A 14290-nucleotide genomic window follows, 5' to 3' on the forward strand; every position below is an offset into this window, starting at 1 on the left:
TCCACCATACCAACAACTACTTACAGTGCCTGAGTAGTATTTTGCTACCACCCCAGGGTGACTTCCTACCTTAATCCGTTGCAACTACAATGCTATCACCAACCTTTTCCTTTTCCTTCCACTTTTTCTGTCCCTTCGCAAGCAAAATCTTCGTTATTTTATGGTCCTCCTCTACATCTGGAGAATGATGCTGTTTAGCTGGATTATTCCCGCCCCTGTGTCCCTTTGCCTGTTGACGAGTATCTCGAGTTGTGACTCTAGCAGAAACTTTACTCCGTTTTCGCCGAGGCTGTTGTTGGTCTGGTAGGTCGGCTGCGTCTTCCTCGTCAAGAGTTGACCCTAGCTCGAATTGAGAGTAGTTCCGACGTGCTGATCTCTTAACGCCACTTCGTGTTGACCCTTGAGGCGCAAGTTGATGATCGGGAATCGCACGTTCGTTGCCAAATGGTTCGCCATTTTGTGGTCGTCCCTTGGGTATTCCCATCGGAGGACGCTGTACCTGAAGAAGAGGATCGTCAATTTCTCGAGATCGTTTGATGTGCCAAAATGGATCCAAGTCTTCCCTCTTCAGTGGCTTATCTTGATCAGCTAACCTGAGGAGCATGTGAGCACAAGGCAAGCCGTATTGAGCCTTAGTAGAGCCTGTACACGCTAGTAAAGGCTTCTTGGAGATCTGGCCTGATTCCATAAGCCTGTGGATCTCGTTGAGTTGGTCTAGTGCCCAACGAGTGACACTTAAAGGCAGCTGGCCAAGCCACTCTCTTCCTGAGAACTGGTTCCGAATGGTGGTGTTTGCTTGTTGTATTTTGTCTTTATATAGCAGACGTTTATCCACTGTCTGACTAGCTGTGGCCTCTTCGACATCAGGGAGGTCGGACCGAAGGGATAGGTTGTAGGTCTTCAGAGAATGATGGTTTGACTCGGCCGGTGCTGTCGTAATCAAACCGAAGTTCCGATAATGGCGAGTATAGCAGCATGCCCATTCTTTCTTCAAAGGTAAATATGTGCTCTTGAGATAACTCAGAATGCGCTCCTGGTGTTCAAAGGTCTCTTGAAGTTGCCCATGCTTGATTGAACTCGTCCTCCGATCTGCTAAATACCATATGTCTCCAGAGGAGGTACAGACCAGCTCGAGTTTTTAATACTCGTTTGGGAACAGGGCCAAGTTTGGAATCCTTCATATCTTTAACGTTGACATTCCCACGTTCCATCTCTTGAATGTCAGCAGTATCTGCATTGTCACTATCGCTATCTGTCTCAGAGCCATCGGTTTTCTTCCACCACTTCTTAATAGATAAGACCACATTGCTGTTGATATGGAAGACACATAGCTGAAGTTGCGCATTAGGAAATATTTGCCGTGCTGCAGCACGCAGCTGGTCGTCCTTATCCGTGATAATAACTTTTGGCGGCGCGATGTTGCCTGCTTGTTGGAATCTCGACAGCTGTTGGAGGAACCACTCATAAGTAGCAACTTGTTCGTTATTAAGAAGGCCATAACAAATTGGCATGGACGTCTTCTCCGACGATACAGTTACGACAGTAACCAAAGGCATTTTATAGCAGTTGGTCTTATATGTAGCGTCAATCTGGAGACATGACGAGAATTGTTGCCACATCTTTCCCCCTTTATGATAAGCCCAAGCGGCATTTCGAAAACGGAACTCATCATGAATCCAGTCTAAGCCCCATATCCAGACTCTCTTCGACTCAGAGAGCGTCCGTACAAAGTCATTGGCGGGGCCGTAGCCTTGACGTTTGGCTTGGTTGACTTTCCATCGCCAGTTATATATATCCGTCCTGCGAATAGCAATCTGAGGCCACTTTTGGCACAGTTGCTTGTGAACGGATCGAGAAGAGATCGTCTTGTCAAGACAAAGATCTTTCAGGAGGTTCATTTGTTCGTCTGTTAACTTTCTCCATTGGTAGTGCTCGGTGAGGCCTTGTGATGGCCCGTGGTCTCGATGAAGGGAGCTGACAACTCTCATGGACCATTCGTAGTTGTTGGCATGGAGGGACTGAACGATAACTTTGAACGGGCAGTTGGCGGCCAACTTCGTTGTATTCGTGTTCCGTATTTTGGCGATTGACTCTCTGGGCTTATAATACCGACTCTTATCACAGACAAGCTCACATTTTATTGTTCTAGTCTTCGCCTTATTCTTTTGACTTCGTATCGTGATGAGGCCCATCCGATTCTGAACACAAAACTCCTTTAGGCTGTCGAGGAGCAACTCAAGAGACTCATAAGTTGTTGTTAGAAGAGAAGAGTCCGATGGAAAGACCGCCTCCCATGGTTCACCATTCCAATCCTCAGATTCATCGATCTCGTTACATTCATCGGAGTCACTAATAGATTCATCTGCTGAGTCGACAGGTAGCGTTTCAGACGGTTCGGGGAAGCCTGGAGGGTGCGCCATAGCCAGCATTAGAAGAGTCTTATCGACGGCTTGTAAAGCTATTGTATTCAATACACTGCGAATTAACATATTTGTCTTAACAGGATTTTATGGCTATATGCAGATTGGCGCTTCTGTTCAAGATCTAGGACTTCTGCATGTCTCGAAGTCCTAGCATCTAGACCGCAGTCCTGTAAGAACTACTGGGACGCTTGCTACCCACTGACAACTGACAGTCGGTGGTTTAGAAGTCAAAGAGGAATTTCTATCACCTCAACAATGCTTAATTGGTTAGTTTTAAGAATGGCGACAATGACAACCAACACTGAACAGTTTCGACGTCGGTTGCTTCAGTCCGCGAAGTCGGAGGCTATGTGGCTTAAGGTACCTTAGGTGTGGCTGAATGTGGGGGGGTGCGTCCGAATAGAGATTTGGGTGCGTCCGATTAAAGACTGTCCATTAAAAAGTAAGCATGCGGAGCCAATTGCACAGGCATTTACTGGATTTATCGCCGCCTTCTTGCCCCCGAAGATTGTTCAAACCGATAATGGCAGAGAGTTCAAAGGAGCCTTATTAATCCTGTTACGAAAGTACGGAATCCAGATTATTAATGGAGCGCCAAGATCACCTCAAACCCAAGGTTTGGTTGAGCAAGCCAATGGAGTAGTAGAAGCCAAGCTTAGAGCTTGGAAAATGGATAACGGATCTACTGAGTGGGCTCATGGACTTATGGAAGTTACATTGGCTATGAATACTCAGAGACACTCTACCATCGGGTGTGCTCCTGTAGAGCTGCTCTTTAGAGAGCGTTCTTCATATAATGACTGGCTAAATCAGCAAAAGCGAATAGACCCTACCGTTGGCGTCGTCCAGGAGGATTCTACCCAGCCTCCGATCTATACCCTCAGCCCAAGCACTCCCGCTCTCAACCCGACAATCAATATTGGGGTTTACTCTGGCAGTTCACATATTACTATGCAAATCAGCCCAGAATCGGCATTGGGCTCACAAATCAATGTGCGCATCTCACCACCTAGCCAGAGCTCTTTGACTCACGAGCTAGAGATGGAGAAAGGGGAGTCAGAGCGTACAGATCAAGTAATTGCAAAGGCTGAGAAGGCAAGCCACAGAGCAAAGCTTCGGATGATGCAGAAGTACTCTAAACGGCACACAATTCAACACTTCAATATTGGAGACATTATCTCTATTAAAGTTCCCAGAGAAGATCGAACCTCTACTGACAACCGGAGACTATTTGGGCGTATTTTAGAAGGAGTATTACTATTCGCACAGATACAAATCTCTATTTGCACAGATATGCGTCTCACTTTTGACTCACCAACCCCACCCTGGCCACCATATGCCAATCCTGTGCGATCAGCCTGCGACAGTCAATTCCAGTGCAACCGAATGAGGAAACGGTAAACAGCTAAATCGAGGATCGTCAATCTCCCGTCACGTCCACTGATACATAACTTCCCCACGCCTGTCAAGATGGACATATGCCGCCTTCTCAACGCACAAAGTCCCTCGCCAGGCCGTGCCACTACAGCTACCGCTGCTGCTGCCACCAACGATCCAACAGACGATAACTACACCGGGGCTACGATCCCACAACTGCCACCGTCGCCACTCTTTGACTCGTACGATGACCTGTTTGCCTTGGTGGCCAAGGTGGGGTTGGTGAGTCAAAAGTGAGACACATATCTGTGCAAATAGAGATTTGTATCTGTGCGAATAGTAATACTCTTTAGAAGAGCCTTACGCCCACAGATACAGGATTTTAACCACCTCAGGAATTATTAAGCGATTAATACCCACAAAGGGATTAAGTACAGTCAATGAGTCTCTTTGGGCAGATATCACTATTCCTGCAGCTACTAACGAAGTTACGCTCACGGAGGCAGCTAGAGACGCTTCTACTAGTGCGCGAGTAGGGGTGTCATGTCAGTGTAAAGGAGATTGCAATACAAAGAGGTGCAGGTGTTATAAGGAGGATAAAGAGTGCACAGTTCACTGCCATAGAGATGATCATAGCTGTGGAAACCAATCAGTGCTAGCAATTAGGACCGAACGGGCGTTAGTTGAACGACCGAAAAGGAAGAGAGCCAGAGCAGATACAGGGGGAAACAGTCATTAGGTCATTTGCGCTAGTTGGTATTCGCGGTTGGCCCGGGCCAGTCACGGATGTGGATATTCGTGGTTGGCCTGGGCCGTTCGCGAATGGTCCGGGCGATTCGCGAATTGGATGTATTCGTGACTGGCCCGGAACAGATATTCAAATCTACGTGGAGTTGGATTTGTTGACCCACTTCCAGGGGGGTAGATTTGGATTAGCTACACAAGGGTAGAGTTTGGTTAATTTGGCTGAGTATTGGCATTGAAAACTAGTCAGTATATTTGCTTTTTATCGCGTGTCACGTAAGGTACGCAGACAAATCCAACTCTACTGGAATGTAACATGTTGCAGGCGCATCGCATTGACTACTAGAGCAGCCAATGATGGGACGATATTAGCAATGTGGGGGTAACATGTTCTAACAGAATACTTCATGCCTAATTCTGGATCAGCATTGGCCAGATTTTGTCATCAGCGACCGCACCACATTGAACCATGGTTCAAACCCGAGTGACTGCTTGGACGCGAGGCACTGTTCAGCTTGGTAGGTAGTTAAGTAAACAGTACAAGCACGTATATTTATTAAAAGCTGGCTAGGCGACTTACTACAAGTATATAAGAGCCAGAGAAGAAAGAGAAAACAAAGACGAAAAAGAGAGCTTGAGAGCCTAAGAAAATAGTGATGATAATCTCGATTGCGGTGGGACCCAGCCCGGCAGTGCCAGGGCTGAAAGCGGGAGCGCCAGCAGAGCTACACTCGGCTCATATGGATCAATTGGGAACCACCTCTTCAATGAAACCAATTCGCATGAAGAGCTTCTTTGTCTTGTCATGGAACCATTTCTCCATTTACACCACATCACCGTGATGGTACTGTATGATCGCGATGCTGTTTTGCATTTGTAGTGACTAATGTGGAGGCACAATTGCGCATTCACCATAATAGCGAGAAGGTGCCAATAAAAATTTGCGCCGGCCAAATGCGTTTCAATACACAACAGCTTCCTTACGTTTCTCTACTCAGCAGGGACAGGCAACCGAAAGCTAAATATTGAGCATTGTTTCACTTAGTTGTACACTTTACACGTCTATTTTAGCTGCACTGAGTCGCTGAATTCAAGTCTTCATCGGGCGGCCAGTCTTGAGCTAGTCAGCCAGAACGAGCTTTATTCGAAGTATCAATAACTGCACGGGCCTTTATTGCAGATGCTTTCCCCATTTTTTGGCAGTATAACAGAATTCAAAAGGTTTAATTATTGGTATTACTAGTTATCTCAATGCCAACCTTGGCGAATGAATGACGAACTTGATAGATGCCTGCGCCTTGCAGACCCTGTTGAGAAAGTCTGTGAAGCTGTGGGATGAGTATTATTTTCAATAGTAAGAAATTTTGCTGCAACAAAAGCACCTATATCTCATAAATACTTGAATCACGGTGTTATTGTAGATATAACAAAAGCTATAGGACTTGAAATAGCTATGTTATTACCCGTTTTTGTACTGGTTCAATAAGAGGTTTGAATACCCAAGGTTGACGAGAATGGCTATAGACGTACTCTCTGTGCCCCCAATGGCTGCTGAATGCGAGAGAGTGTTTTCCTCGTGTGGAAATATGGTATCAGCGAAACGATGCCGATTGCAGGCAGAGACCATCGCAATGACGCAAACAGTTAAACTCTGGTTATCGGCCGAGGTGCTAGAAGACTATGACGGGTTATTGAAAGATCTGGTCGTGGATGAGTTAGAAAAACTTGCAGCGTTGACATGACATTGGGTCCTTAGGTCGCTTGACGGCAAGTTCCGTTCATTATATCTCTCAATCATTATCATTTCATTGTACTTCGCTCGATGATCATTATCATTATGGCCTTGCTTAATAATCAATCATTCCAATTCATTGTCTTGGTCACAATGATTGATAATGAAAGATGCGCCACTCTGATTTAATGGCTTTTTTTTCAAAATGATCCGAATAAACTTAGCGCGTGGCAGCTTCCTTGGTTACTCATTTGGCCCAACGATCCATGGCTTCGACGTGTTTCTGAGAAAGAACTAGTGCCCGTGCTTGGTGGTATCGATATTTTCATGCTTGACAGTGGGGAGGGCTCTCACAAAGACTTTTGTGAGGGCCAGGACTACCGTCTGGTATTTGGCTTGATGCCAAAAACCTTGGGTTCACCTAAGACCATTGAGGATGCTCTAGGGCCTGCTTTTTTTGACGACTTCAAACGTTCACGGCATCCAACTTATCAGTTTAACTCCAAGTCTTCCCAAATCACGATTGGTGATCACCTCCGAAGCTGCGTCTGTTCAGTTGATGCGACCTATCAGGCCAGAATGTTGGTTCCTGTTAGATCAAACACACATGGGCATTCCATTCTAGCCTCGGCGCATGTTGTAGCTAGGTATTCTGCACGTTATTCATGAAGAAAAATTCGCCCGTAGGGCTGAGGGACTCCCATGTTGGGGGCCATTTCATTTCGGCCCTGGCTGGCGCTGCTGGAGCGAGACAGATGATTCTGGTCACCGGTCATCTTGTGCATGTCGTCAGAGACGGGAGGCATGCCAAAGGGATGAGCCACGCCGGAGGACATGTTGTTTAAACCGTTGAGGTGGTCCATGTCACCATCGTTACCGAGACCATCAGCCTTCTCAGCCTGACCATGCTGCTTAACATGAGCCTGAGGGTGGGACAAGTGGCTCACACCGGTGGGATGTCCACGGCGAACTGAGCACTTTTGAAAGTGACGTTTCAAAATGTCACTTCTAGAAAACGTATCATGACAAAGCACGCACATGTAAGGGCGATCGCCAGTGTCTATATAACAAAGTAGTTAGTATGCGCAAGTTGCGCGAAAAGACAAGGTACAAGCGGCCAGTTGTCTGCTGGCGATAAGAGGTTAGGGGCTGGACTTACGGCGAAGAAGATGGCGCTTCAAGTGCTTTGCATGCAAGTAGGACTTGGTGCAGTGGGGGCAAGGGAACTTGCCGTCCGCATCCTTGATTGGAGTGACTGTGCTTTTTGTACCAGCTCCAGCAGTTGGGGCCACAGGTCGACCGGGAGCGCTTGGCAAGATTCCACGGCGACGTTGAGACCCGACAACGCGAGTAGGCTGGTCTTCATCATAAGGGACAGGGTTGGCCTGCATGAGCGATCCAGGGCCATATGGAGAGGACACACCCAACTTGGAGGTGATAGGACCATGAGGCATAGGAAGAAGGACTGGGGGTACACATCCACCAGCTGGAGGAGCAATGGGCTGTGGGTGAGACGCGGCCGCAGTAGTCTGCGGCATCATGGGTGGTGCGGAAGGGCTATATCCTTGGTCTGCAGGATATGGATTTAGCATCATTGAGTAGACACCAGATCCCGGGGCAGGCTGCAATGTCTTCGTGCCGGGGATTGGCAGGTTGGGATTGCTAGGCGTTCGGGGGCGTGTACGGGGTATTGCCGACAGGCCTGGTTCGCGATATGAAGGCGCGTCAATGATGAGGTGCAACGGGTAGGACTGATGGAGAGCCGAAAGGACATGAAAGTTATGGAAGATAAACTGTCTTGATTAGAATGGCGAAGGTACATTACTAATAGTGGTTCAATTGGTTGTAGTGATGACAAGCAGCTCCGCCACCGCCACCTATGGCTCAACCTGGCATAGGTAATTTGTTGCAGAAAAGGAAAAGAGGTGAAGGGTGAAAAGGAAAATGGCAGGGCAGAAAGGGGGCATGAGTGCTTTGTGCTCCAATTTGGTCTTGTAGTACTTCACCCTGAATTTCAGCCGTGAGCGCACCCAGGAACAAAACGGTAGAACGAGGCGTCCGCCATATATATGAAAAGATGCATGTTAATCTCCAGTGACCACAAAATACAACCTCTAGCTCGAGTTTACAGCAACCCCTTTGACATCAACAATTGCTTCAAGTCCGCCATTTTGACCGGTTTTGTCAAAAACAGGTCGATACCGCTAGCTATAGCCGCTTTCTGTGCCTCCACTGATGCTAATCCAGTCATTGCAATGATGTAGCACGCTGGTACTCTCGACTCTCTTTCCCGCTGCCGAATCAACCGTGTCGCTTCAAATCCATTCATGACCGGCATTGTTAGATCCATGAAAATGCCCTTGTAGGCTTTCGGCTGTTTCTTAAATACTTCCACAGCCTCCTTGCCGTTCCTGGCTGTGTCGTGAGGCAGGCTCGTCTTATCCAGGTAGTGGGATAGGATCTTGATATTAATGGGATTGTCGTCTACAAGAAGGAATCTGCTCCTATTAGGATATTCGGTCGGCGTCGCCACTTTTTGCTCCTCTTGTGGGGGCGTCGGCAACGAACTTGGTTTCATATGGGATTCGTCTGTTTCGCCACCTCCGCACCTCATGCCCGTAAAGCCGCTTTCAATCCTTAGGTCGGACAGGGGAAGCCGAGCTTCGTCCAGCTCTTCTGGAGGCGTTAATTGAGCATATATTTTGGCCGACGAGCTGCTTTGCCACCGCTGCAGGCTGGACGCCAATACTTTTGCAAGCTTCCGGGGCCCAGCTCTGTTTTGATAACGTGCGATTAGCGATGTATTGCCTGAGAACCAGCAGGACCAGACTAACGGAACAACTTACGGCTGAGAGATGAAATCCACTAGCTGGAGTCCACACAGTTTCCCATTGGCTATATTCTTCATCCACTCCATTTCCAAGTCACGCGTTACAAGGCTGTTTCTGCAAATGACCACCACCGGTGTTGTAAATGTGCCGGTTGTCGTCTCCGAAAGGTCATCTAAATGGTCCTCGTTGCAGAGAATGAGGTCTGCTGTGGTCAGTTTATCTTCCTCTGACTCTAGCACATGCATGCCGAGCCAATTCCGACATGTAGAGGCCAAGTTGGAGCGAAAATCAACCTGGCCATGAGCTGTTCTGGCAGCATTCATAGTAAGTTCTGTGGCAGTATCAAATCCAGCCAGACGGAGTTTTAGCCCGCTCAGCTTGCCAACACACGTCTCAAATTCCTCGTTACCTTGCTTTCCACTTCCCTCTACTTCAGTTAAAGTCAGCCCCCTGGAGTGTGCAGACTTTTCGAGTGGAAGGCTGACGGTAATGGTTGTGCCCTGGCCAACTCTACTTTGCACCTGGACGTAACCCCCGAGTGCCGAAGCGATCCTTTTAACCAGGCTTAAGCCCAAACCAACACCCGGGCTCAATCTGTCCTCCTGTGAAAATGGAACAAAGAGATGGTTCTTGAGGTAATTTTCAGATATTCCACGGCCTGTGTCTGATACCACTATGCGAACAGTTCGGACATGTCCATGTGTTCGTACATTGTTGAGGCGATGCGAGTGAGCTGAGCTCTGACTGACCCGCACAGTGATGGAGCCTGTCGCCGTATACTTCAAGGAATTCCCTAGGAGGTTCATTATAATTCGCCTTATCGCTCCCGGTTGAGTATTGAACGACCAGGTTGCCGCAGGGTCAATACACAAGTTTACCAAGATGTCTTTGGAGCCAGATAGTATCACCTGCTGTGGATGCGTGAATTCGTAATCGTCTGTGGTCGCATGAATACCATCGAAGCGTCGCAAGTGGTCCCTATTGTCCCCATTTGGCGTAGGCTTGACAGAGCGTGCGACGGTAAGCTGCTGATATGTATAACCAGCAAATACACTTTCAACAACTTCTTCCGTAAGTGCGTCAAGCAAGATAGCAGACGATCCGCTAGCTAAGTTAAGCTCAGCTGTATTTGTTGTTAGACTATCATGGTCCAATGGCTTTTCAGTGCTTCGTCCAGATATGTCTACGCCAATTTTTCTTGCTGGCCTTTTGGTCGACAAGTTATTGATTTTGGTCCAATCAAGTAGATGGTTAACCGTATCAAGAAGTGTTCGTGTGCAAGATTCCACGGTGTGTACTATGTCCTTCTGAAACATATCAAGAGAGGTATCCTGTAACATTTCCAAGCCAAGGACCATGCCATGCAGCGGGGAGCGTAACTCGTGTGACAAGGAACTCAGCATATCCATTTTGGAATTATCTGCCAGTGTTGCCCTTAAACGACAAACTTCAGTCATCGCGACAGCTCCAAAGGCAATAAGGTAGCCGAGGTCGCCACGAGTAGTGAAGACACGATTCCGAGCTTTGGTATATGCGAAAGATCCAGCGAACCATCGCTGGTCTTGGGGGTCCCAAACCGGGGCAAATGCAATACAGCGGGCTCCAGGTAGCATTTTCATAAGCATATCTTGTTCACTTTGCCCCATTCTGAAGCGATTGCTGCACAATTTCCTTCGGTTTTCTTCTCCACCGTGTGCGCTAATATGATTTGCTGATGTTGCTTCCTCGCTCGACCAGTCGCTAGACTGCTTAGCGCCAAACTCATCACAATTAAAAATATTGCCCCTGGGATATCGTCGAAGTAGTTTGCGCAGAAGCTTTTCCGATAGGTTAAAGGGAGCAGGATCAGCGGGACCCTGAGGACCGTCCGAGGCCAGTACGCTTCGAGAGCTTTGGACGGCATAGCCTTCTTCATCCGCATCATGGCTCGTTGGGACAGCTGGTATGGAGACATCGTCGCCGCTTGAAGAGGCCGAGCCGCTTGCCCTGGGACCCCATGGTCTATTAATGTCACCGTGTACACCAAAAACTGACAGCCTCGCCTCAACAAAGACAACACCGTCCACATCCATGGATTCTCGAACAATTGTTGAAGCCTTGTCGAAAATGCTCCACACTTGAGATGTGTAGCTTTGACCTTTCCGTCTATCTGTGGATGTCGCTGAAGCATTGGAGTTCTCTGTCGCCATCGAAACAGGCAACTTCCCATTCCCAAAAGGGTTGTCTTTCTCAGACCAATCTGTGGATAAAACCAATGGCCGTTGCCACTGCGACAACTGCGTGGGAGTCGACTCAACGCTAAGGGCGATGGCCGGAGAGATTTGGCCACTCGGGAGCAACTCGGGAGGTTTATCTTTGCAAGACGCGAGCTCGCTCTTTACATTCAACTCTTTACTGCGTAATCCGAACTTTTTTCTGGCATTTTTCCCGGACAGAGTTGTCGATCCGTCGACGAATTCGCCTACACCACGAATCATATGTTCACCAAGACGATTTGCGATACTAGAGCGCTTCGTTTCAAAGTGGTCCATTATGATAGCTGACAGTTCTCTCATCGCCGTGACATTACCGTCGAGACCATGTCGCGGTTTGTCATCATACACGGATAATACGCCAATATTAATTCCATGACGGGTACAGATAGGAACACCAGCGTAGAATCGATATGATGGCCAGTCACGATCGAGGGATCGGTCTAAGAAACGAGCATCCTGCGACGGGTCATCCACCACGCACACGGGCAATTTTCCTTCATCTGAGTCTGTTGGTTGTAAGCCGAGGACGTAGCTACATATCCAGGAGGATCGCGGTATATGCGTCCCTGATAGCCAGAGAACGGAGGCAGCAGAAGCATTCGGTCTCAGAGAAAGTTTCGGCGTAGCCTCAGCCACTATGTATTGATTGTCGCTGTCAAAAAGAGATATTATGGCGCGAGACGCATTCAGGCGAAGGACAGCAAGTTGGGCGAGTGCCGTTAGCACGGCATCAGACGATGATCGAAGCTGCGAAGAGGGAATAAGCTGCTCTGGAGTATTCGCGACACTGGCGGCAATGAGACCAGCATCGTAGCTTTTTTATGGTCAGCAAGGTGGCGGGTCAAGGTTTGGGTTTCTTACGAACCGAAATGTCTCCCGCACACGATTTGCCTCCGACACGGCGATGAAGGCCATGTTGAGTAATCAAAACATTGTTAAATGATACAGCAAAACGAAGCTGTGTACGAGAAGTTGTGTGGAACTATAGTTCCGAAAAAAAAAAAAAAAAAAAAAAAAAATGGCTAAAGATAAAGGCCGGTGATCTTTAGATGGGCGAATGTGCAGGATCTCGAGCGTCTGCTGTGCATGGAGATTCAGAACGACGATCGAGAATTCCATTCAAGGTTGGCAGAAATGTGGCAGCTCGCCTTTGATTCGTTGGGAAAACACGAAGGAAGATCGCGGAGCAATTGCTCCTCGACCAGCCCACAGCCCCATTTACTTCGCTGTAACTACAGCCTCCTCGCAGCACGAGCGAGTCAGATGTCGTCGTTTGAATTCAACCAGACATCTGTGCATTAACGATACAACGGGTGCTCACAAGTCCACGAGGACTGTCACGTGAGTTGGGATTATGAGGAAGTTGCACCTCCAAGTCCTTCCCAGCGACAAGGCCGTGATGTTCAGTCTCCACATCTATCGATATGGGCATCGTGCCTTCAATAATTGTTTCACATTCGAGGACTCGGACACCCAAGGACCACAGGTCTACTGGTGTTATGTGAACGTCTGTGGTTCTTGCACCATGGCCTATCACGGCAGGCCTAATAGAGGGACGAGTTGCTCTGCCTTCCAGGGCGGTCATCAATTCCATTCCATCAATTTGACAGCGCAATTGAGTTACGTTGACTGCTTAGTCAGCATTTTGCCAATGGAGTTGAAAAAGTCGATCAATGTCACGAGCAAATTGAGTTGATTTCATCAAGTTGAAGACGTTGAATCACCCACCCCCTGTCCAGGGACACAGCGTGTAAGCACACGGCCGCCTAACTACTTTCCTCCGCACCATCCCACATTATACTGTCCACAACCTCTTCCGACACGTCAACTAACGCGTCGGCCGCTTCAATTAGCCCATTCCGCACCCAGTATCCCAATGTCTGCGTAATCCCAATTGTGCTGGCTTCCATTCCGTAGAGGTGACATCGAAGCCATGCTGCCAGACCCACGACGTCTGCCTGCCAGCACGCGCAGAGACAGTGAAGCCTGGGAATTTATTCCATGGGAAGGCTTTCCAATGGTCGGCTGTGTAATTAGATTCATTTCGCCTAAGTTGCCACCAGCAACTTAGATACGCAAGCTCGAGGCTCGCCTCGAGCTTGCTCTTTCTCTTTAGCTTTAGAAAGACAATTGTACGGCATCCTTTCTTTGAACTGCAGCTCGGCCCCTTACAGTGCGAATATGAAAATTTAGACTTCTAGATAACTAGCTACCTTACACACTATAAAATCTATAATTAAACTTATTTAGTAACTAAGCTAAATACCCTATATTAAATTTAGAGCTATTTTTAGCTATAATTACGGCTTTTTACAGGGATATAAAAAGTCCCTTTTGTATGGGATTTTTAGGTGGCCCACTCGCTACGTTGGCCCACTCGTTATGCACTCACGTTACTTATTGGAGTACGGAGCCAATAGGTGCACCGTCCCGTACACGCACCGCCGCCCTGATTAGTTAACGCTGCACACCAAAATCCCACAAAGTCTGTACGGTCTCTAGTCTGATTTCTCTAGGACTATGGGCTACTTTTATCTCTTAAATGACAAAGCTTTTGTACCTCTTTTATGTCCCTGTATATGACATTTACTACAAGTAGGTACCTTCCTTTGTAGCTGGTCTTGTGACTCGTCTTGCGGCTCATTTCGCAGCTGCTCTTGTACCTCATCTTGCAGCGCATCTTGTGGCTCGTCTTGCGGCGCATTCTGTGGCACGTCTTGAAGCGCATCTTGCGGCTCGTCTTGTTGATGATTGTGCTGTAAGAATCGAGCTTCGGAACGGTGTTTAAGAAGCCAGATATCATTTCTCTCTTCTTTGGCTAGTATTGAGAATTGGCAACCTGAACGAAATCGGTTACAGGCGTACGTAATGGTACGATAGCCAGACGGCCCAATTGTTGATCTTCTGATAATAAATCGATATTTGTGA

At 47.8% G+C, this 14290-nt stretch overlaps 4 protein-coding genes across 4 annotated transcripts; 1 reads left to right on the forward strand and 3 right to left on the reverse strand.

Moving 5' to 3' along the window:
• Positions 1-70: 70 nt before the first annotated feature.
• Positions 71-2489, reverse strand: VFPPC_18360 (transposase; the record flags this gene model as incomplete). Its single annotated transcript, XM_022429984.1, has 2 exons — positions 71-1009; positions 1062-2489. The coding sequence occupies 2 exons, from the start codon at positions 2487-2489 to the stop codon at positions 71-73; spliced, it is 2367 nt and encodes a 788-aa protein (XP_022285813.1).
• Positions 2490-3092: 603 nt separating this feature from the next.
• On the forward strand, positions 3093-3824 carry VFPPC_12220 (hypothetical protein; the record flags this gene model as incomplete). The annotated part of the gene is made up of 1 exon (XM_018290160.1): positions 3093-3824. The coding sequence occupies one exon, from the start codon at positions 3093-3095 to the stop codon at positions 3822-3824; it is 732 nt and encodes a 243-aa protein (XP_018136439.1).
• Positions 3825-6935: 3111 nt separating this feature from the next.
• VFPPC_17002 (hypothetical protein) lies at positions 6936-7871 on the reverse strand (the record flags this gene model as incomplete). The annotated part of the gene is made up of 2 exons (XM_018294754.1): positions 6936-7336; positions 7427-7871. The coding sequence occupies 2 exons, from the start codon at positions 7869-7871 to the stop codon at positions 6936-6938; spliced, it is 846 nt and encodes a 281-aa protein (XP_018136438.1).
• Positions 7872-8401: 530 nt separating this feature from the next.
• On the reverse strand, positions 8402-12277 carry VFPPC_12219 (histidine kinase; the record flags this gene model as incomplete). The annotated part of the gene is made up of 3 exons (XM_018290159.1): positions 8402-9050; positions 9123-12176; positions 12228-12277. The coding sequence occupies 3 exons, from the start codon at positions 12275-12277 to the stop codon at positions 8402-8404; spliced, it is 3753 nt and encodes a 1250-aa protein (XP_018136437.1).
• Between the last annotated feature and the right edge of the window lie 2013 nt (positions 12278-14290).

Source organism: Pochonia chlamydosporia, chromosome 2, assembly GCF_001653235.2.
Source record: "Pochonia chlamydosporia 170 chromosome 2, whole genome shotgun sequence".
NCBI classification, from domain to species: Eukaryota; Fungi; Ascomycota; class Sordariomycetes; order Hypocreales; family Clavicipitaceae; genus Pochonia; species Pochonia chlamydosporia.